The following is a 23,142-nucleotide window of genomic DNA, read 5'->3' on the forward strand; positions in this document are numbered from 1 at the left end:
TATTTTTACCAAAAGTGCTAGTGCTGTAAGCCTTATTTAATATTTGTAAAGTACTTAGGGGTTCCTGGGAGCTGCATTAACATGTCATTGCACAACAGAGGAATCTGCAAATAAATACTGTGAAGCATCTGCTTAAATAAATGTTTCTTAATTTCAGGTGTAACCTTCCTCCAACAGTGGGAAACATTAGCAAAGATGTCGGCAATAAAACAAACCTTGTGACGGTTAATCCAAGTATCATAGCTCAGAAGTAAGTAATACTGAAATGCTGCTTCTGTGCAATATTACATAATTGCTTGACGTGTTTAGACTTTGTTAAAAATCCATTGAGATAACAATACAGCAAGCAGTGCATACTGATTACTTCATTAATGAGCTTTAGTTCCCATGTAAAATATGTACCATTCTAAATGGAAATCTATTGAGCTTGGCTTTTTCTTTTTTTAGCAGAAAGGAATCAGCAGTACCCAGATTAGCAAGTTACTTGGTTGGCACCAGTCTAAACTTTATGACTGAGTAAAACTGATGATAGCAAGTCCAAGCTGCTTCCTTTCCTTCCATGACCTTTATGACCCCATAATGTAAGAAAGGAATTACAGTAATAAATTAGGAAAGCTTGGAAATGTGCGTCCAGCTCTATCAGTAGGACTGTAAACCGATGATCCTAGTTAATATGCTAAAGAGCTGTTCTGATGAAGGATATTTCCTAAATGGCCGCCCAACCTCTGCAATCTGTTTTTTCATTCCACACTGCTCACTCTTTTTTTTCTCAGTAGTTTTTTTACTTCCCTGATGAAAAGAAAATCTAATAAGGCCAGCCTGACTAATCCAACATCTTCAGACATCTTCAGCAGTCTGGAGCTGCAGCTTATCTATGAAAAGGACTGTCGTGGCATGTTATTTACTGCTTACTGATCTTACTGTGATACTGTCATTGTCTGTTGTATCAGTATTTGTCAAATAGACATCAGGCAAAGCTTGCTTTGTTTTTTTTTTTCTTTTTTCCTCTCTTAGGTGGCAGAAGGAAAGGTACAGTCAGCATAGAAATGACTAATAGGCATTTGACATTGTTTCAGGATATAAACTGAACTCTTGCAATAAGTGTTAGCTGCTTTGATGGCTACCCAGCCCTTTTTAAGTTAAATTAAGATGAATTAGAGCTTGTCACAAAATAGATTTGGCTCATTAATGTTCGTGGAGGTGCACAAAAATCAGAGAAGGAAAAGTGTGTCCAGTGACTCAGCTGGTGACTGCTGACTTAGTGCATGATTTCTCTGACCTTAATCACAGTCCCCTGCCACAGGTACACTCATTACTTTTTAGCCAGATGAAGCCACCTTGAAGTCAATAGGACTTAGTGAAGAAATCCTGTGTGAGGATGACATCAGATTATAAGAGGTCTTCAGGATTTGGGGGGAAAAAAAAAAAAGAAAGAAGAAAAAAAAGATTATTTAAGTATTCAGAGAAGACTTCTAAAGCTTTTGAAGGAGGAAAGGACAAGGAGGACAAGGAAGCAACACACAGTTAGCAGAGCTAACTTTGTTTTCTCATGTAGAAGTCCTGTTCTTTCTTAATTCACTTTGATCTCTAATTCTGTTTCAGTACTGAGTTAGTTTGATGTTACCTCTCCAGGTGTATCCAACCTTTGGCCCCCATACTGCATGCAGTCCAACTCAGCTCATCCTGCCTCCTGCCCCATGCCATGCTGTGCCATCATGGCAAAATCCCTTCCATGCAGAGCAACCAGGCCTGGCCTTGGATGCACACTACTCACTCAGCAACAAACAAAACATCAACCCAAGACAAGTCCTCTTCACTCAGGGTGGCCCAGGCAAGCCAGAATGTTAACAGACTCTCTTGCAGGAAACAAGCACAGTTTTTCTGCATCCTAATGAACCTGGGCTACGCCACACCTTATAGCAGAAACACCTGAAGTGAAAGGAAGTTCCAGCTTCTAGCTAAGAAGGAAGTACAGACATCACAATTCTGACATGCAATTCTGACAAGGCTTTTTATACATATTACACTGAGTAGAAACAAAGATAATTCTGGAAGGAGAGGCCAGAAATTCACCCTTAGCAATAAGCTCAGGACTCTTGCTTGTTTTCACTACGTGGCTCTTGGATGCACAGGGGACTAGGTTGAGCAGGAGGGGCTGAGAGTCCCTCATTCATTGTGTTTCAGAGTCTGCTGGTAATGGGATTTTTCTGAGAAGCTGCAACTGTAAGTTTAAATCCCTTCAAACTGAGACCAGTTGTCTCTCTCTTTGCATGAGTTCAGTTGTGGAAGGGGCAATTGCTAATTACAGTGAGAGACTTTTGAGTGGAAATAGCAGTAGCTGCTGTCCCCTGTGTTGAAGTTCTGCATGAGACTGGAGTTTGAACATGTTCAGGTTGCAAAGAGCAATGAAAATACTTTTTCCATTTTCTGGAAATAGAGCCATTTGTGAACAGTGGTCTCTGGTAGCCAGTAAAAGGTGAAAGTGCACTGTTCACATGGGCAGCTGCCAAAAAAAGAGGACTCAGCGTTTTGAAACCCAAAGGAACTGCAAGTGCCATATGTTCAGATGATTCAGACAACTAAGCTCTATGAAGTAAATTAATTGAGAGGTATCCTTGTGTCTTGTATTGCTCTGTAAAGTTCAGCACTGCATTATTCAATGATGAGAAAAATGTCTCTTTGCTGACTGTTGGAGAGCCAAACCAACTGACTATAAATCTTCTTCACCTGTGAAATTAGAGCACCACTGTTCCCTTTGTTCTCAAAGGAAATAAATAGACACACCTATATTTCAGCTGTTTTAAAAGCACATCAAGAGCAACTAAAACCCTGCAAAACTTGAGCACTCACTCATCTTTAATGCTTCAAGACTGCTCACATGCATAATAGTATTTCTACACAAGGCAGACACCCAAGGTTTGAAGAGGGGCTATTGTATACATGTTGATGGAAGAAACACTTATCACAGATACACGCAGTACATGCCATTAGGAAAGTATTCTTAAGCAGAGAATGTATTATTTTTGTTTTTTGAATTCTCCTTCAAATTTTTTCTGAATCAACCACTTCTGTAAACTGGCCTTAGTCTCATTAGCTGTGAATATTTCTTCTCCAGTAGCTCCTATATTGTCAAACCAATCATATGTAACGTGTTCTTATTACACAAAACAGCCAGATTTTTCCTTGCAGCACATGTGACAAGATATAGCAAATCAGTGTGAATTTGAAATGTAGACAGGCTGAACTGGTACAGAAGAGTATACAACTCTTATGCAGTCTTGGTTTGTAATATATTTATATCATATTGTATTCCATTCACTCTTTTCCTAAAATATTGTACTTGGCAGATACAGCAGACTAAATAAAAAGAAGACAGAGTTTGTGGGGAACATTGCAGCCTATGGAGATGCTTTCCTTTTATTGCCAGCGTTTTCCTTCAGAAGCAACACAGCTATTTCTTTTAAAGTCTATCACACTCTGCAAGAGTTCAAAACAACCCAAAAGGCAATATTTTTCCACCCTACCTATCTCAAAAGTCTTGCCCGGTTTTGGAGGACTAAGGGTGTAAAAGCCTACCGATTATCATCAGGTTTTATGATCATCAGTGCTGCTGTTGAGCTGTGTGAGAATGTGAAGATCTACGGCTTCTGGCCTTTCTCACAATCCACAGAGAAGATACCAATCACCCACCACTATTATGACAACCAGCTGCCCAAACCAGGTTTCCATGCAATGCCCAAAGAATACAACCAGATCCTTCAGCTTCATGGCAAAGGCATTTTGAAGGTGCAGTTTGGTAAATGCGAATCAGACTAAAAAGGTAGGTCACATTCCTATGACATAAAATGTCTTAATTTAAGTCTTGTGTCAAATGAAAATGGTTTTGCAATCAGTTTTGTACTCTTCCTTAAGGAGACATTTCTACCTTTCAATCAATAAAGGTTGTGTTCGTAAAAAAAAGAGAAATATTGGATAATATATATAATGTACTGCATAGCTGAGAAATGCTTCCTAAGTGTGAACTTTAGATGGGAGGATAGCTAAACACGCATTATCACTGCAATTCACAGTCAGTCGGTAGTGTCCCCATCTCAGATAAACGTTTCCTCCAAACTGTGTTTGGTTTGAACCAACCTCCTTTGTGCATCACTGTATTTAGAGCAGTCATGCACTATAATCTATGAGAGAAGACAACTAATCCTGACATAGTATTTCTAAGTGTATATACAGGCTAAAGTAAGGATTAAGTTGGCTCTGTGTTGGACTAGCGTGTATACAATCTTATTCCCTCTTACTAGGGAAATACATGTTTGGAGCGGTATTCTGTCTCAGCCCTGGGCTGGAGAGCAGCTTGTGGACAGCAGTGAAGAAGCTGCCATACACTACAGCAGATCTTACTGAGCATTTTGCCTTGAGGCAGCCCAGAATCTGGGAGTTACGAATACGGGATGAAGTGTCATACCCTCTCTGTTCTTTCAAACTGTTCCATCCCTCTTGGTCCTGTGCCTTCTGTGCACTGCCTTAAAGAAATGCAGCAAACAGTCTGGCCCTTGACCTTGAACCATTTTACCATGTACAGATTACAGATGACTTTGAAAACACTTGTCTGCGTGTTTTCAATCTTGATTTTCCCTATTTGTATAGATACTTAGAACAGAACCATAGAATGTCTCAAGGGAAGGGACCCACAGGTGTCACTGATTCAAATTTGTGGCTCTACACAGGACCACCAAAAATGCAAACCCAATGTCTAGGAGCATTGTCCAAAAGCTTCTTGAACTCCAGCAGGCGTGGGGCCATGACCACTGCCCTGGGTAGCTTGTTTCTGCACCTGTACTTCTTCATTTTCTAAGCTAACTCAGAAATTCCCCGGCTCAGAATACTGCTGTCAGATTTGCCTTTCAACTCTGTTTTCCCAGAGGGTTCAAGTTAATATAACAGTAAGTGAACTATACAGTAGAACCACCACATGCAGTGGGCTTTAATTGGACTGATGTAATCTTACTACTGTATTTCTATTTAAGTAAGTTAAAATAGCATCAGCTTGCTCAAGTCAGAAAGTTTGAAAGCTAAAGGCTTTTTTTTTTATATGGCTCAGTTATGAAATACATTTGAAAGTACCTTTTGATGCTATTTAGAAGACATGCCTTCAAAGATACATTCGCAGTTGGTTTGTGGTCAGGGACCGCTAAGTTTTAAACTCGCTGATTGTTAATAACAAAAAAGGCAGAACCTTTTTATGGCGCAAGTTTATTTGAAGAAATAGAAAAATAAACTGCTTTCATGCATTGTTAGCATGAAAATAAAATAGTTTCTCAGTCCCTTCCAGCCTATCTGGTGAGCCCGTTCTTGTCCCTAGTCCATGGTAGATTATTTTAAAGGTAATGTACGTGTATGTAATTTCATGTGGCTAAGGTAAGCTTTTCTGCTTGAAAAAGGCTGCAACATATTGGAAAGGTTAAGAAATACATAATGTATTTTTCTTAGTGGCCAAGCTGTTTATATCCTGAAGTTGCCATTGTATTTATCCCTTCTGAAATATAAATCACTGGAGACATTCCATGTAATTTTAATTGTAGTAACTACACGAAATAGGAAAATGAAAGGCAGCTCCTTATGAATTTTTCATCCAGAGAAGCAGATAGAAGTCACAAAAAAGTTTAAGCATCTGTATGGGTTAATTAAATGCTCTCCATGCTTTGCAGACTGAAAACGACTTTTGTGGTCAGATTTACAAAATGAGCTGTAAAGGAAAAAGCAACCAGAAGGAGAAGTTGTAGAACTTGTGCTGCCTGGAGATTTTTCTCCACCGAGTTAAAAGCTTCTATTTACAAAGAGAAAAGTTAGTCCTTTAATAAAAAGAAATGAAATGCTTTCGATGTGAGCTATCGCTCTGCTACTGTTATCAAATATAAGAGATAATTGAAATCCTATAATGAGTATATTTTGCAGAAGATGACTTTTTCAAAGAATTGAACAATCTCATTTCTCTTTTCAATTTCTCTTAAATGTTATTCTTGCTCCCACTATTCCCTGTTAGTGGGTGTAGCTGAAGCTTCCTTTTACCACTCTGCATCCACAAAACTCTCAGGCAGAGTTTCCCTCACACTTTAGTGGGACACAAGCCTGCTGCTGTAAATAAGAAGTGAATGAATAAGAAGTGCTGTGTTGCAAGCAGGTAGCAGATGCTGAAATACCACAGAGAGAACATTCCTGCATTTCAATGAATATTTTCTGCAGAATTGCTTTCCATTCTTACCATTGCAGAGGTGTTGGATAGAAAGGACTGTCGGGTGTGAGAGTCCTTTAGAACTGGTTTGGAACAATGTGTAAAACTCCATCAACCTTGATATGCACTCCTGCGCTGTTAAGATTGTGCTCAGCAGAAATGCATATCTATTCTAAAGTAGATGCATACCCATCACAGATTGTAAGATGGGAAATGGGACATCAGCAAAACCTCAAAATGTAATTAAAATAATGATCTTTATTATTTTGTATTAAATTACAGAATCATTTTTTGTTATGGCCCTGCAGCTGAAGGAAGAAGTCTTGTTTGTTCATTGCTTTAACCTGATAAGCCTGAAAGGCATGTCATTCGCTTCAAGTAAACATGGACTCAGGGAGGGGAAATGGCCTGAATCCTGTTTAAAAATAGAGAGAAAAATCTGATTAGAAAAAATGTCAGATGATAAATTAATCAGGCTGGCAAAAAACTGATGGCTCAGAAGCCTGGTTAAAATGCAAATGATATCTGACCAAGAAACCATCAGGTTTTCTGCTTGCTGGAAAGAGACAGTGGGGAAGATGAGTATGTGTTGCTTTGACATACAGCACAGCAGCGTTAAGCAGCTGCTCAGAGGAGTCAGTCAGCAGAAAAAAAACACAGTAAATAAGAATGGAACTGAGATTCCCTGAGCCTGGGGCAGGGAATTGTGCTCAATCGTCTGGGCAGAAGGTGCTTCAGGAGGAGACGCTGAGCAGGGAAAATGCTGGTGGCTGGAGAGAAAAGTCAAAGGCTCTGCTGCCCAAGTGGAAGTGTGTGCTACCTGGAAAGTAACAGCCGGGTCTGGGCTTTTAATTGCATGCAGATGAAGAAAGGCCATCTATTTGTGACAGAGAAAGAAGCTGTGCAGCCTTCAGTTGGGGTGGAGCTAACAGGGCAGCATCATGCAAAGCAGGTGGCTGCCTGCCTCCTTGCTCATGATCCTCTTCTCATCAAACATAGCTGGTTGTACCACCCTGCCAGCATGTATTTTCTTAATATTAGAAGTTCCTGGAAATGCAAATCAGTTATAAATACTGTTATAAAGAATCTATTTATAATTGTTATAAATAGCCTATTTATAACTGTAGGACACCAATATGAGGTTAAATTCGATTGGAATTCTTCTGTCCTTGCAGTGGTGTAATGTAGCTGGAGACACGTGAGCTACATCCCAATTTACTTCTAATGAGGAAAATATCACATTTTGAAATGAAGACACATCTGAATCCCTGCCAGGCAGCTGAATTTCAGCCTCCCCAAATATTAACCGGCATCAAATTATTAGATGTGTTCAGCATTAGAAGAAAGGTCTTCTGCATTAGTACCCATGCCACATGGCTTTGAAGTCTGCACTTTGTGTGTTCAGCCGCTGAGCTAAGTGCATTAAGAATAATGACAGTAAGGAAACAAGTGGAGATAAGTTGCTTCTGTTTATTTAAACGCCACCAGATTAGAAGGAAAAAAATAGATTAAATCAGATTAGAATTTGCATTAGATGTTAAATCAAATGGGGAAAAAAAATAGAAATCTGTACAGATTTAGGAGGGTTTTATTTTGTTTTACAGCAGCAGAAATAGCCTGTTGGACAAACAGAATAAATTCATTCTCTAGCTGTTTCAAAATATGATTAAGATAATATCATTTAAAAGTTACCCATGTTCAGATGAGCAGCGGATGTGGCTGCGCCCAGTCCTGTTCGGTTTAGAAGGCTGCAGAGGGCGGTGCAGGTGAGGTGCTGAATAGAAGCACTCCTCCTTTAGAATGAGCAGATGCCTGAGCTAGACTGGGCACTGGCAGCCCAGCTTAGCCAGGAGACTTTTGTGAGCCAATGTAATGAATGTCAGCAACCTCCAGTTTGTAATAAAGCTGAAAAAGCACATGCAGAAGGTGAAATACATATAAGGTGAAATACATATATTATATATATTATATATAATACATATTGGATGGTTTTGAATATAGAAAGTTATTTTCCTACTGGACTAATAATATCAGTAACATGTTTTATTGTTTTAATTCCAGGGTGATGATCCAAAGGAGACAATTTGCGTTTATCTTAGCACCTCGATGTTGGATTTGATCTGATGTGATTTTGTGAGCATTAAACTGCATTATTACAATAGATAAATATTTTAAATTAGGGGAGAAAAGGAAGGGATTTTTCACACACTGACTGCTACATTCCTGATTCCTAAGTATTCGGTTTTTTTTAATACAAAATGATGTGTAAATTCTCAATTTTCTGACTGTGGTTTTAATTGTAGCAAAGCACAATCTCAGGATGGTGGCAATATATGACATTCGTGATGTTTTTCTTCTTGAAGTATCATTAAATTATTTTGATGTAAGGTCTCTGGTTTAATCAGTATCATGGAACACGGGCAATAGACGCTGTATGGGAGCTGCCCAAGTTGGTAATGAATGCTTTCAATGAAGAAGCTGGTCCTGTAAACACAAGTGTTTGTCTCCATGAGAAAGGTGATGAGAAGAGCTACAGTGGAGTTATCAATGGAGAGCTAAGGCATTCTTAGTTTGTTCCAGGGTGCACAGATGAAAACAAATCCCTCAGGTTAGAGATAGTCAAGTAGTTCACATGCTTTAATTTTGTGGCCAGTGAATAACGCTGTGGATGTAATAGGATCACTCCTGTGAATTATGTTAATTTTGTGAAGAAGTGTTTGAGGAACCAGAGCTCTATAATTATTTTTAAACCCCTCTTCTTGCTTGTATTCCTGCCTAAGGTCCAGTTCAGCTCCAAATGAGGACAATCAGCTCGGTTTCATGCTGCATTCTCCGGAGTCCTGATAGGGCATGACTTTGCACACATTCCTGCAATCCCAAATCCATATCCGTGCTGACATACGTGATGATCTATTCACTAGAAAAAATAATCTATACCAGCCCTAGCAGTTTTTGTTTCTTTTTCACCTAGCATAACCCCTTTCCCTATGTGACTACTGATAAAGAAACTGCACTGAGCATTGTTAGAAGGTTTCTTTTAGACCCCAAACTCTTCTCCTATACTGGAGCATGTGAGAAAGAAAACTACAGTCACTTAATTAAAACCCCATGCAGTTCTTGTGCTAAAAGTTTCCATATGGTTCAGTGGAGCGACATTCTGCAATGAGCACAAGTGAAATAAAGATTCACATTAACAATAATGGGAGCTACAGGCACTTGTTCTTCTAGCTGTGGCTGCTGGTATATTAATGCTTATACTTTTTTACTGCAGAAAGAAGAATTGTTGTAACCAGTTTCTGTTGCAAGAGGCTTTTTTTTTTTTTTTTTTTTGAGTCTACTGAATGATCAATTCAATGATAGAATGTTCTTTTTCTCCTTTTAGTCAGATACTATCAGGTTTTCCCTTTCTAAAACTCATCTTACTACAGTAGCACTAAATCCCCAATCAACTGATAGTTTACAGAGCATTCAGTATTCCACTCATTGAGGATTATTTCTGCAAGAAATAAAAGCAAACCAAACACCCAGAAAACCTACTTAAATGTATTGAACCTTATAAAATATACTTTTAGACTGATATAAGAGCATTTCTATGTTGCTGTAATATTTGAAAGCTTAACTTGCAGCAGTTTTATAATCACATAAATAATCCTAGAAACGTTTGAATCAGTCATTATCATGTCATCAGTCTGTTAGCTGAGAAATGTTCAGGGTTTTGATCCATTTCCAAGATAATATCAGAATCTCACTACTCCGACCCCAAAGTGGCCCTAAACTCAGCTACATACATCAGCACCAAGTTCATTTTTTCGCAAAATAAGGTTTTAAAGAAATAGATAGTCCTTTGAGGTGTTGAATGACGCCACCGATACACAAGTGGACCACTGAATGTCAGTAGGGCTTTTAAGAGAAGCAAAGATGTCATAATTGAGCTGATGGACACAGCTGCCTTACCAGCTGGTGGCTGAAAGAGGTGAACACAAGGGCTTGATTCACTGAGACTGTTCTGGTTCCAGCACCACACATCCATGTTTTGTCCTCACTAGCAGTGGAATTTGTGCCAGTTTCTGGCCACAGGCATCTGCCACTCGTACAGAGCTTGCTGCTCTAAGACCTCGCATCCACGTTATGAGTGTGGTGGCTGATTGCCTGCTGCCAGTCCCTAATTGCACATAGAAGATAAGTTTACTGCAAGAAGAGCTCTTCTATGCCATAAATCACTCATGTAGACTGTACCTGAGTGTAACGAAGCTGTGAAAAGTGGTATACTTGTACTTTGAGTGATAAAAACAACTGGGACTGAGAACCACCTCATATTTCATCCAGGAGACAAAACACCTGTACTCAGGTGAAGACTGTAGCTTGTTCCTGCTTCGTGTCATGCAAAGAGGTGATCTCAGCCATGTAGCAATTCCTCCTTGTTGTTTTGTGTTCTGTACAGCCTGTGGTTCTTTATTTCAGAAGACTTCACAGATTTTTTTTTTCATTCCTTCCCAAAAGTGTCGATTTTCCTCTGTCTTGGCTGGCTCCATCATCTTGAGCTCAGCCCAGGGAGATATCAGTGCCACATGTGCAGTAGAGCATTAAGGAGTTTCAGAGTCAGAACTACTGTTCTGTTTGCAGACAAGGAGGGTTTGCTAATGCAGCCATACAGCTGTCCTCTGTGCTTCAGAATATTCCTTGCCACATAAATCAGAGTAGACTTTATGTCCAGGCAAGAGCTCCATTCTGAAATGCTGAAATTTTCATGCTGTAATAAGCACCTGCTGGAGCTTTACTTTAGTAATGTGGATGTTGTGGTTGCAACTAGGCAGCTGCAGTAGCTCCCTGACCAATCTGAATAGCCTTGGATTTAATAAATCACAAATGAGAGCAAACAAGGTTCTGTGACATGGACAGACACCTCGATTTTTTCGTACTTTCAGCAAAGTTTAAACTTACCAGTGACCTGAATGTGTGCTCCTTTCTGCTCTCTGAGCAGACAGAGATTTATGTGGAGCACAGAGTGTGTTTTTAATGTAGCTTTCTTGGGCCTTGCTCCAGACACGAAGCTATTATGTGATGTTCATCTCATCCACTTCCCATCAGAGGAGTGCAGATCTTTTACTTGGTTTTATTACAGCAGTTGCTGCTGTGTGCTTGATGGCTACTTCTTGTTAATTTGTGCACAGGCCAGGCAAGCTAACAGCAGCGTCTCTGTGTGACAGGGTCCAGTTAGATTAATCAAGACTTGCTGAATCCCAGGCGCTGCAGTGAAAGATGTTTTCTCTGACAGCTGAACAAATTATTTCTCATTTATTTTACATCTGTGCCAGGTTAATGATGAATAAATAGGGTTTGTACCTGGCTGGGAATGTTTATGACATTTTTGCAAGAATGAGCCAAGAGCGGTTTTGATTAAGGGCTCTTGACCAAAGGTTAGGAAGGGCTTTCCAGCTTCTCTCCTCCATTTGAGGAATAATCATTTCTCAGGTTTGTGGGCCTCCAGTGCTGTCACACACTGTGGACTGAATACAGAGATTAAATAGTTTTCTAAAGATAGAAGCACGGACAACGTGATAATATTTCCAGTGTACCTTCACAGAGGCTGACAATGTCCTTGCACATGACTAGCTCGCAGCATCCTTGGGATACAGCCTGCTTGTCTGCTTTTACTCCTTTTTCTCCTTCAAATCAATAGTGTTGTGTGGATCCTGTGCTGCCAGGAGCTGGTTACTTCGTCTCCCTCAGGGGAACGTTATGTAGTTCTGTGTGGTGTCTGCAGTGAGTCTGTATGTCCAGGAATCAAAAGTTACTATGCACACACCATACTGAAATGCACTTAAGATTGCATTGTTTTCAGTCTCAGAGAAGGCAGCATGGTGGGATATTCACCTTGCCTGACCTGAGCTGCTAAAATCTGGGCTGTAGCTTCATGGCAATTCAAGCAGTGATGGCTGGCTGTGCTGCCCAGTCCACTTCTCACGCTTCAGCCTTTCCTCCATGTGATCTCTGGCACTGGCTTGGTTGTGCACTGTGCTGTTTTGGCACTTCAAGCTGGCAAAACTTAACCTGGCAACAAAGACAACTGGCTCATGCCAGCAGAGCCATGGGAATCTCAGAGTCAAAGCAAAGGAGGGGAACACAACAGGGCCCTTTTGGTGCCAGACGGCTCTTGAGTAGGCCCAGCAGTCCCCTGAAGCCTCAGCCAAGCTGGGAGGTGCTGCTGCTGGGGATGATGGACTCCTGTGGGGCAGGACAGCAGCACAGAGTGGTCACCCACCATTAGTATGATCAGTAATGAAGAACTTTGGCTGGAAATACTATACTCTCCTGTGACAAACCTGTGGAGCGAGAGCCTGAAGATGCACCCAGCTGTGCCTCTGGGGGCTCTCAGGTCTATAAAGCCCATGTCTACTTCTGTGCGCAGATATGTACAATATCAGGCCCAAGGACTATCCTGTTAAGTGCTTTATTCTGAATCAGCTTTAGTTGAAGCAGCTTATTAGTCACTTGTGTGCTGTATTCCTTGGAAGCAGTAAACTTTTTACACATGCACTTGCTGCTTAAATATATCTTAACTGCAAATATTCACAGTCAGGTAATCCTCTATCTCACAGTGTATCAGCAGCTGGTCTTTCTCCTCTCCAGGTCTGCTAGCCAAGAATAGCAACAAAGTCCTGTTTTTACTCCATAAAGGTTGTCTGTCTTGATTTCAGATTGTATCATTTTAGGGAGGGAAGTCATTCTGAATTTCAGAGTTTTAAAGGCTGCTGATCTCTTGGGATTATCTGGAGAAATCATTTGAGGCTTTCAGCTACAATGAGTGGGGAATTTATATTTATTAAGCTTTGTTCCAGATTTCCATCAGGCTCATATTAAGTGTTTCTTAATTGGCTGTAAATTATAATAATGGCCAAGCAGAGCATGAAAAAGATGTGCTGCATACCACTAAACAAAGGCACTATTACTGTTATTTAGTAGTCTCTTCCGTCAAGTCACAATGCAGCTGCCCCTTGTTACTGGTTGGCCGTGCACCAGTCCAACTGGGCAGTGGTCTCTGCACATTCTTCATGTCAAGCAAATACAAGCAATATGACAAAGGCTTAAACCATTAGCATTACGTCAGTCTGAATTTGCTATAGACCAAGGAGCCATGCATTAATTATACTTATTACTGTGATGTTTGACAATTTACTGAGCTAACATCCCTGTGTGTGTGAGTAGTAACTGCCCTTCAGTGGCCAGCGTTGGCACATACTGACTTAAGGGTGAAAACACTCTGACAGTGCTTCTCTATTGCAGATACCAGAACTTCTTTTATTCCTTGTTGAATACAGGAAGGAATGACATTTTTGCACTGCCATCAAATAATCAATAATTTAGCCTTTTGCTAAATTCTGAGGTAGATTTAGCAGTATAATATGCCACATAAGTTGCAGCACCTGATGCTGTTTTGTCTTGTGGCTTCTTATTCTTGCTGCTTTCCACTGAGGGAGACAACTCAGAAACCTGAGTGATGGAAGTATTTTAATGATTGCACCATTAATTCATGGTACCGTGGCAAGAGGGCATCAGAATGAATAACGCTAATGGCTGGGACAGGGTATTCTAGTCTAAGACAAGATTATGGATTTTTAGTTCTTCAGTATTTGCTTTAGTCCCTGACAAGGGAGGTTTTGTCACAGCAGGTCAACATCCTGATAGGTTTTTCAGCTCTTGGCTCAGCTGTGAGTTGTTTCCCTAACAAAACCTTTCTACTTTTTATTGTATATATTGGTAGTGCTTAGGTACAGAATCATCCCTAAGTTCTTGTGAAACTGAAATGCAGTAGCAGAATTTTCTGTGTTTTATATGCATATTTTATACAGTAGCTTTGGATGTATTCTTTATGTTAATATTCTTAATGCTCTTTTCTTTCAGTATTAAATTAAATTTATTTTAAAATATTCACTGTATTTTATTCTACCAGAGTTAGATGGAGGGAAAGTTATATGATCACACACAGAATGGCTGAGGGTGGAAGGGACCTTGGAGATCACCTGGTCCAAGCCCCCTTCTCAAGCAGGGACATCTTGAACACGTTACACGTTATCACATCCAGGCAGGTTTTGAATATCTCCAGAGAAGAAGACTGCACAATCCCGCCTAGCAATGCGTTCCAGTGCTCTGTACCCTCACAGTACAGAATTTTTCCTCATATTCACTTGGAATTTGCAGTATTTCAGTTTGTGCCTCCAGCCTCTTGCCCTGTCTCTGGGTACCATTGAAGTCTGGTCCCATCCTCTTGACACCGTCCCTTAAGATATTTATAAGTTTAGATAAGATCCCCTTCTCTTCAGACTAAACAGGCCCAGCTTTTCTTCCTGAGAGGTGCTGCAGTCTCCTACTCATCCTTGTAGCTCTTTGCTCTCCAGTAGCTCCATGTCTCTGTACTGCAGGCCCAGCACTGGACACAGCACTCCATGTGTCCCTCCTCTGGGGCTGAGTAGAGAGGGATCAACTCCCTCAACTTCTTGGCTGTACTTTTCCTAATGCACCCCTAAAATAACAATAATGCAACCCAAAGTCATTTGTGGGGGTATCTGACTGATTTCTAGAAGGGTATTTTCATTAATCTTTTGGACAGGCTTTCGTAGATTTGCTTTCCTAAGGCAGAGCTAACAGAACAGCTCTGCTTCTGGTTTAGGTCAAGAAATACAAGCAAGGAGACTGGTAAATGGCGAGGTTCTACATGGAACTACTGCTAAGGGATGCCAAGTGCATGTTTTCTTCTTTTCCAGAGCTGTGTCAAAATGTAATTATTTCCATAGTAGCTGCTTTTTTGTTGTTTGTTTGTTTGTTTTTCCTCCCAGAGGTTTCGTTGTCTCTCAAAAGGTGCACTGTTTGCATTCTTTTCTGTTCCAATCTCTTCAATGCCATTGTCCAAGCAGAGCTTACCCACCCCTGGAGCTGCTATCATAGATTTCCTCAAGCACCAAACTGTGTAGAGCTGCTGGCACAGGCTCTGCTGCTGCTGTTCCCAAACAGGACCTCTACAATTCTCTCAGTCCTGAATTTATTTATGTTTTCAGATGTGAACTTGATATTGTCTGTTTGCACATGAGTAGCGTGAGTGCAGCCTAACATAGAAGTGTCTCTACGCGGGATTTAGGAGGAGGCATGGGAAGCCCCTCAAACGTGTGTGTGCTTTTATTACAGAAAACCAAGATGAAGTTGTATTGTTGAGACATCTGTTAGCTGGGTTATGTTATGCTTTGTTTTCATGTTTTAAGTGCCTAATGATTTTTTGGTTGTCACAGAGGCAATGGTTTCACTGGTATAATGCATACTTGGAATTCTGCACTTGTTATTTGCTCTGTAATAGAATATTTTTGCAGTTTCTGTTTGGAAATAAAGACTTATTGGGCATAATTGTGATTTTATTTTTCCCTTTTGAATTCCCGAGTCTTAATAATAGCTTCAGTCTTTTCTGTTCCTGTATGGCAGCACAATTAACCATTTTCTTTTGTTACTTCTAATGCCTGGAAATTATTTGTTTACTTACTTATGTATTTTTACTTCAGCAAATGAATTGAAGAAAAAGCAAACGAGAGAAAGAACTAAACAAGGAAAAAAATTACAGTATTTCTCTGAAATTAGCTATCAGTTTGGAACAATGTCCTTAAAAGATACTGAACACTTTGAAATGTGATTAACTGGAAATGTTAAAACCACTGATGTAAAAGATTTTCATAGAAAGCACTGATCACAAATACACACCTAGTAGACACGTATCTTGTAGACATCAGGGTTTTGCTTATAGAGTACATACACAGATACCTGTAGTGAGTGAATTTCGAATGTATGAATTTCAGAAGAAAGTCTTTTCCTTCACTGCAGTTACTTTTTCCTTCAAGGCATAATAAGGCCATAGAGCTTCTGTGCTGCTTACTGTGAGTTCTCCAAATAGAAGCTGACTGTCTCGTCAACTCAAGGCAAATATATACATACAGCTGTTTTGTGATGTGGACTGTTATCCTTTAGGGCCCTCTAGGGACTGAACTGTAATTGCCAAATTTTATTACAGCCAGAAGAGAGGATTAGAACTGAAAGATTTTACTGGATGTCACAGACCACCAAGTGGCTTCTGCCCAAAGGTGAAGATCTAGGCGGCTCTCACCTCTCCCCTTCCCGCAGTGTGTCGGTCTTCCGTAGATGAACAAAAACAAGGAGTCTTGCTGGAATTGGCCAAAACCAGGCTACGTTTTCCTCCACCCTCCAAATTTTATCAGGTAAAAACTGACATGTGAATATGCTGCAACATAATGACACTTACAGTCATTGGTTTAGTCCAGGAGATGAAAATGGCTAAAACCCAGTCCACACAATGAAAGTCATGGCCATACCACGGCCCTCAACTGCAAAAATACTCATATGGGCTGAAGACTATCAGCATTTTAAAAAGAGAGCCAGGAGAGCTTCCTCTGCAGGATCCCTTGCTCTACTGTCTGAATCTGCCCGGGATTTGAGATTCATATACAAGTTTTAGCTCATCTCTTGCATCCTACATGAAGTGTCTGCCATCCTCACTCTGTGTCCAGAGCCAATTCATAGCATGTGGGAGTGGTAGGGTCTCACAGACTGCAGGGCCTGATAGATGGAACCATCTGATAAATGGAGATGCTGTTATGAAAGCCATAGCTCTTAAGTATACAAATGCAGATGAAATTCCTTTATCATGTAAGTGAAAAAAGAGAAAGCACAGCAAGGACCATATTTAAGCTGTTGCCTATTTTCTGTAGCACAGAGCATCAAAGCTGAATTAGTCCAGAAGGTCACATCCCGCTGCTGTTATTGGAGGAAGAAATACTGGATGTGCTGTGAAAAAGATATAAGTATTAGAAATGGAAAAACTTTCATCTTCTAAATTACTTTATTAGGCATTTTGGGAGACTTTAGGGGCAAAAATAATTGGACTGAATTGTAAAAGCAATGCTGCTTCTGTAACTCTAAACCTGCAACGGCATTAGTTCTTTTGTTCAGCTTTTAATCTTCTTTGTAAGAAATAAAATTGCTCTTTTACTATGTATGGAGTTTTACCAGAGAAAAAACGCTCACTAATGGCCCTTCAATTCGAGCTTCACAATGAACAAATAAGTATACATTATGCAGAATCTGCTGTTTGTGGGGGAGGCAGCCCCCTGCTTTCTCTGCCATCAAACAGTGCTTAGTCCCAGCCTCTGCCTGAGGGCTGTCAATGACTCCTGCCTGCAAAGTCCAGCAGCTGGGTGCTTAAAGCTCCCTCCAGAAAGGCAGAAACTGCAGATGTGAATCACCTGTAGGAGAGGAAGGAGCTGGGCTGGATGTATGATGCCCTGGTAAACATCCTAAAGCTGGGTTATGATATAAAAGGGGAACAAAGGAGTCTTATCCTAGCTGGATTTTAAATGCATCGATTCCAGTCTTCCAAATTCCAGAGTTGTCAGAAAAGGATTCAGAGCTGGTTGCAGAGAAAGCAAAAGTATTCTCTGAGGCACTGGAACAGAAGTAAGAGAGACCAGATTTAATATCCTTTGGATATGTTCATGCATGACACATCATGGAGAAATGTGATGAAAGAAAGAAGAAGGATCATTATTAAGTGACATGGGTAATGACCTACAATGGGAGATTATGGTACTTTAATGATAAATACTCTGCTGTTCATCAAACGCTAGCATAGAATAACTTCCTTTCAAAGAGCCAAACACTTAAGTTCCAGGTGGCAGCTGCAGGAGGCAGATCTAGCATCGGTGACACAGGTTGACTGGCTGTCTTTGGGCACTTCACTTTGCCATAAAGCCAAATGAGGCAGTAGACAAAAACAGCCTCAGATTTGTCTCACCAACTGCAGTCCCCCTTTCAAGGTAGGACAACTTGTGTGCTAAACTCTATGCTCCATAATAACCAGATGCTATTTCATAGCCAGAGTAAGTACTTGGTATGTAAATTTCTACATCACAAACTCCTACTCTTTTCAGACAAGTCCCATTGTTTCTGTCCAACAGTTCTCATGTCTGCATTGAATGGTTTTTAACAGTGCCTTAATTACAGAGCTCTGAACTCTCTTGGCCCTGCTCGCTGTTCTGTAACATGGATAATAATTTCTAGGATGAAATCTCTTTTTCTGAATATATTTAACATCTTTTATAAGAGTCTAAATTAGAAACTCTGAGAACATTAACTTAGAGCACTTTTCAAGTTCATCTCACTTGCAGTGCATTAAAGTGAAGTGACAAGTGAGGTGTGACGTGGAGTAATTATACTGATTGTGTTGTATGTGCTCTGCAGGAGCTGAATGATTTGCTGAGGATATTAATTTCAAAAGCCAGACAGCAAGAGATCAGCTGAGATGAAAGATCACTGCAAAGTGACCTCAGACCAGGGGAAAAGAAAAGGAGAAGAGGATGATGTGGTTCAGAATGGGAATTCGGTGCTGTATAGTCTAGCAGTGAACCACATCAGATGCATTTTGACACCAAAGGTGATCTTCATGTGACTGTGGTCACGGTCTGTGGAGAGAAGGGGAACATAATTCACCTGGCTTATTTTAGATATCAGCTCTGGGATGTGATAAATTAATACTCTAGACTCACAGGTTTATAAAACTTGGGCATAATTTCTGCAGTCAGATGCCTCACTCCAGGGTCCACAGGGTTGGTGAAGGGTAGGTACATATAAACCTAAAATGAGTCACTACCTGCCTTGTAGCTAAGTAGAGACAGCATATAATGAGAACAAGTTGATCAGGACCTTTGTCAAAAATAAACATAGTAAACTTAATTTCTTTGATCTTTAAAACAATTTTCACAGTCATGAGAAGTTAATAAAAATTTAAAAGCTTTCTCCATTAAATGTTCACTGTTGAAATCAGTATTGAATTTGTGTAGTTAAACTGTTATACATCCCTGAATAGATACATTAGAAGTAGTTTAATCTTACTGTACTTTGGCTTTAGCTTAGTTGGCAACCTAGCAGTGCAAGTAATACATTTAGGGATTGTCATCGCTTCACTTTAATAAATTAATTAGCAAGGCATAAACTGAATGAATCTGAGGGGCTGTGAGAGCCATGGGCTGGATCTTCCCCAGAGAACCAAAACCAGTGGTAGGTGGGTGCCAGTTCTCAGTGTAGCACAGCATTAATGAAGAGGTTGTCATGAAGCTTGTTTGGGTGCCGTATTCCCTGAGTCTGACTATCTGCGCTTATCTATGCTCAGAGAAGGAGGTAGGCAGCAGCAAAAGCTGACTGTGCTAACAAGGACCTCCATCCTCAATCCACTCCACATTACTTCATCTGCCAGAAGAAAAAAGACAAACTACTTTTGTTTGACTGAAATGTTGATTTGGCCAAGAAACAATGCTTTGTCACCTCCAAATAAAACAAAAACAAAACCCTGTAATCAGCATGGCCATCGTGGTTACTGGCTTAGACTCTACCGGGCTAAACACAGGCAGTTCCTGAGCTGGAAGCCTTTGGCTCGTAGGCTCAGAGCACATGCTTGAGGATCCCTGGACACTTGTATTTGCAGCTGATAAGGGTCAGCCTGTGCTGAAGAAAAGACTGGACAATGGAACCTCTCCTCTGAAAAGTCTGAGTGCACCTGACCCCCATCAGCTGTCAGTGAACTTTTTGGAAATGAGTCTTTTGTCTCATCCACCACGGTGCTGATATACCTCCAAGAAAGCCAACGCAGACAAGACATTTAACTTTTTGACAGATAACATAGAAGAGAGGGTCATCTTGCTCATTAAGGTTCTGTCCTTTTATGACATCAACTGCATCAGTACTCCAGCCTCTGCAATACAGGCACCATCTGCAGGCCTGTTGGTGAGAAGGGATGATAAGCAGTTTCTGGCCACCAGGAATCTTTTCTCTCTTTCCTTCCCACACACACCCTTGGAAATGAGGTATGATTTTGCTGTTCAGAGAGAAGGATACCTTTGTAAGGATTGTTTAATTTCCATGTAGTGATAGTACTAAGCAATCTCTTGATTTCTCTGTGGCCAAACACTTCATCCCATGCTATTCCCTCTTTAAGATGGGAAAAGTGATGTTTGGTCCTCTCCTGGTAATGCCACAGGGGTAAATACACTACCATCTTAAGGTTCATTTTTGTTATACATGATGAAATCTATCTATGAACTGCAGACAGACGGCTTGCTTTCTCTCTTAAAACTTCAGTTCATTTATTGTTGCTGTTTCACATCTTGATCTGCATTTTGTTGGACCATGATATAAAGCACAACTGAATGGTTTAGATGTATAGTGCCATGATTATGAAACTTGAATTACAAAGACAGAAAACAAATCAGAAGAACAAGGAGAGAATTAAACACTTTTGATCAGCCTTTCTCCTGCACTTACTATTTCATTTAAACCAGAGCTGTTTCTTTTTGTAGCAGTCATTCATCTCCAAGAAGCAAAAATACACTTGCAAAACTAATAAATGTGAATCTATTTGCAAAGAAATGTATTTATGCGCCCGGCACTTCAGGGTGTTTAGAGGGTAATCTCAAACTGTGAGCACTGCACTCTGTAAATTTTGAAGCCATTTTTCTAAATGTCAAGTATTTATTACATGAAAAAAACATTTGGAGTGTGGAGCAGGTCCCTGGTGATATATGGTGCATTTGGGGAAGGGCTTCTTGGATGAACGGAAATAATATCTGAGTGCTGAAAAGCAAATCCTCTGCTTGAAATCTCTTTGTGTACACGGAAAGGAAATTGAACAAAGCTGGAAAGCCAGCCAAATATTTTGCTTTGTCTCTTGCATAAACTTAATATAAAATAGTGATTTTCCAAGCCATTTATATGTAAGCTCATTCCAGTCTTTTCTTAGTCCTGTGGCACTTCTACTTCCTCAGCTCAGATTGCTGCTGTCTCCTTCTCATCCCCTTAACAGCTTCAGAGGGTTCAGTTCAGACCACAAGCAAATAAACCCTGCAGGATTTATTCATGTTAGCTTTTACCCACATAATACCTCACCTTAATGGCAACATATCTCAAAGTGCAAAGTAGTGAAGTGCGTCTCTCTGACTGGAGTCTGATGATGTGGAATATCAGGTAGAAGTTTTACCTCCCTTGGAAGACTGACTTCTCATTAAAGCCTCAGCCTTTAATGTTCCTCAAGAGAAAAACAGCCAATACAGTTGGTTCTTTGTGTTCAGTCTAGGAGTTAGTCCACTACTTTCTACCAATAGCACTGTGACAGTTTCCCTTCTGCTTTTATGCATCTTTTTGTGTCCAGATATAGCCTTATGTTCTCTATTTATACTGCAGCTAGTGCATATTCTGAAGCAACCATATTACTGTTGTGTACTGTTTGTGTGCTTTGGTGGAGCTACAGAAAGCTTTTCATTTCCTGGGCAAAGTGATGCAGACCGAGATACTGATACACTGCTTGGTGCTCTACTGATTGCAGTACTGAGTGTAAGGCAGCAGCACAGAACACCGTGATCACAGAACCATTAATTTTGGAAAAGACCTCTACGATCATCTAATTCAACCATCAGCTCATCACCACCACACTGCTAAACCATGTCCCTCAGTGCCATATCTACCCTTTTCTTGAACACATTCAGGGACAGTGACTACACAGCCTCCCTGGGCAGCTTGTTCCAGTGCCTCACCACTCTTTTGAGTAGAATTTTTTCCTTTTACCCAACCCAAACCTCTTCTGGTGCAACTTAAGGCCATTATCTCTTTTCCTCTCTCTACTTACATGTCTTTGTTGTAGTAAGGGGCCCAAAAATGTGCCAGTCCATGCTCCAAACTTACCATCTTTATGTGGTCCACCTCACTGCGACCTTCAAAGCAACCTCATGTAGAGACCCACCTCTGAGAGGAAGGATGAAATCTTCATAGAGTGTGTGTAACTACACATTCAGCAGGGATATCACTGCCCACTCCTTCAGGAGTTTGCCCAGTAAAGAGGTGTATCTATGGACTTGAGAGAGATTACACTGACTCAATAGGTCAACAGTGGCCCCAGGTTACCCACCTGCATTGTTGTCAGTGCTGCGTTCCTGGTGTCAAAGGTTCCAACCTATGATGGCATAAACAAGGATCTTGGCCAGTCACCCCTTGCTCAAAGCCAGAGTTCCCACATTCCCCTCAGAGAGCTGAGTTCCAGGCAGATGGTGGGCAGGAAGGACTCTAGTAGGTAGGCCCTGAAGTGCTGGACCCTGAGACAAGGTGTGTGAAAAGAGGCCATGTATCTTAATAGTCCATCTTATACATTTGGGGAAGAGAATTAACAAGCTTTCATCTGAAAGTCCTTTTTCATGTCTAAAATGGGTGACACAATGTTCAAAGCAGTAGCTTCAAGTTCAGTTATATCCACTGGAGCTGCACGGCATGAAGGAAAAGGTGGTTAGACACTTACGGATAAAAGGTGAGAAATGCTAAGAATATATCTTGCAAAGGAAAGAGAGATGTGTAATTTATACTCTGTGAGAAAAGTGAAAGGTTAGTGGTGATGAGGACAGAGAAGCTGAAAGCACTGACATTAAATATCCAACCAGGAAGGAAAAATGCCCTAGAAGTCCACTTTGATCAAGCTGAAAGTTGAGAAGCCAGAAAGAGACATTTTGATACCATATTAAATACTGAACACTGCCTCTTATCTTGCAGAAAACCCTCTTAAAAGCAAACAAGCAAACAAAAAATACCCCCTGCAAAACAGCTCAATTAAAAGAAAAATGAGATGAACTATTAAATTTGACCAAAATTGTGTTCAAATGAGAAAAACAGACAATTCTGGAAAGTAAATGAAAAGTTAATCAACAGATTGAAAGCCAACTCAAGAGACGTTTTTGCTAATAATACTTTCACACACATCCAGAACATCATGCCTACTTGAAACTTAGAGCAACTCCAAATGCAAGACTGAAGGGGTAAAAGGATTGCTC

General features: G+C 40.5%; 1 protein-coding gene and 1 long non-coding RNA gene across 4 annotated transcripts in view; one reads left to right on the forward strand and one right to left on the reverse strand.

Annotated features, from left to right (window-relative positions):
- The window catches only part of ST8SIA6 (ST8 alpha-N-acetyl-neuraminide alpha-2,8-sialyltransferase 6), a 51,190-nt gene extending 35,568 nt beyond the window's left edge, over nucleotides 1–15,622 (forward strand). For both annotated transcript variants that reach the window (XM_015853435.2, XM_015853434.2), the window contains 3 exons: nucleotides 158–250; nucleotides 3,348–3,820; nucleotides 8,291–15,622. In XM_015853435.2, coding sequence (XP_015708921.1) covers nucleotides 158–250; nucleotides 3,348–3,816 — 562 coding nt within the window. In that variant the 3' untranslated portion in view covers nucleotides 3,817–3,820; nucleotides 8,291–15,622. The remainder of the gene's footprint in view (nucleotides 1–157; nucleotides 251–3,347; nucleotides 3,821–8,290) is intronic.
- A 4,780-nt stretch (nucleotides 15,623–20,402) lies between these two features.
- Nucleotides 20,403–22,352, reverse strand: LOC116653022. 2 transcript variants are annotated; one of them, XR_004306388.1, is made up of 4 exons: nucleotides 22,233–22,352; nucleotides 21,954–22,069; nucleotides 21,309–21,356; nucleotides 20,403–21,172 (listed from the first exon to the last, which is right to left on the reverse strand). It is a non-coding gene; the product is annotated as an uncharacterized LOC116653022 (long non-coding RNA). The 2 variants fall into 2 exon arrangements; XR_004306387.1 differs by lacking the exon at nucleotides 22,233–22,352 and having other exon boundaries at nucleotides 21,954–22,224.
- Nucleotides 22,353–23,142: the final 790 nt, after the last annotated feature.

Source organism: Coturnix japonica, chromosome 2, assembly GCF_001577835.2.
Source record: "Coturnix japonica isolate 7356 chromosome 2, Coturnix japonica 2.1, whole genome shotgun sequence".
NCBI lineage: Eukaryota > Metazoa > Chordata > Aves > Galliformes > Phasianidae > Coturnix > Coturnix japonica.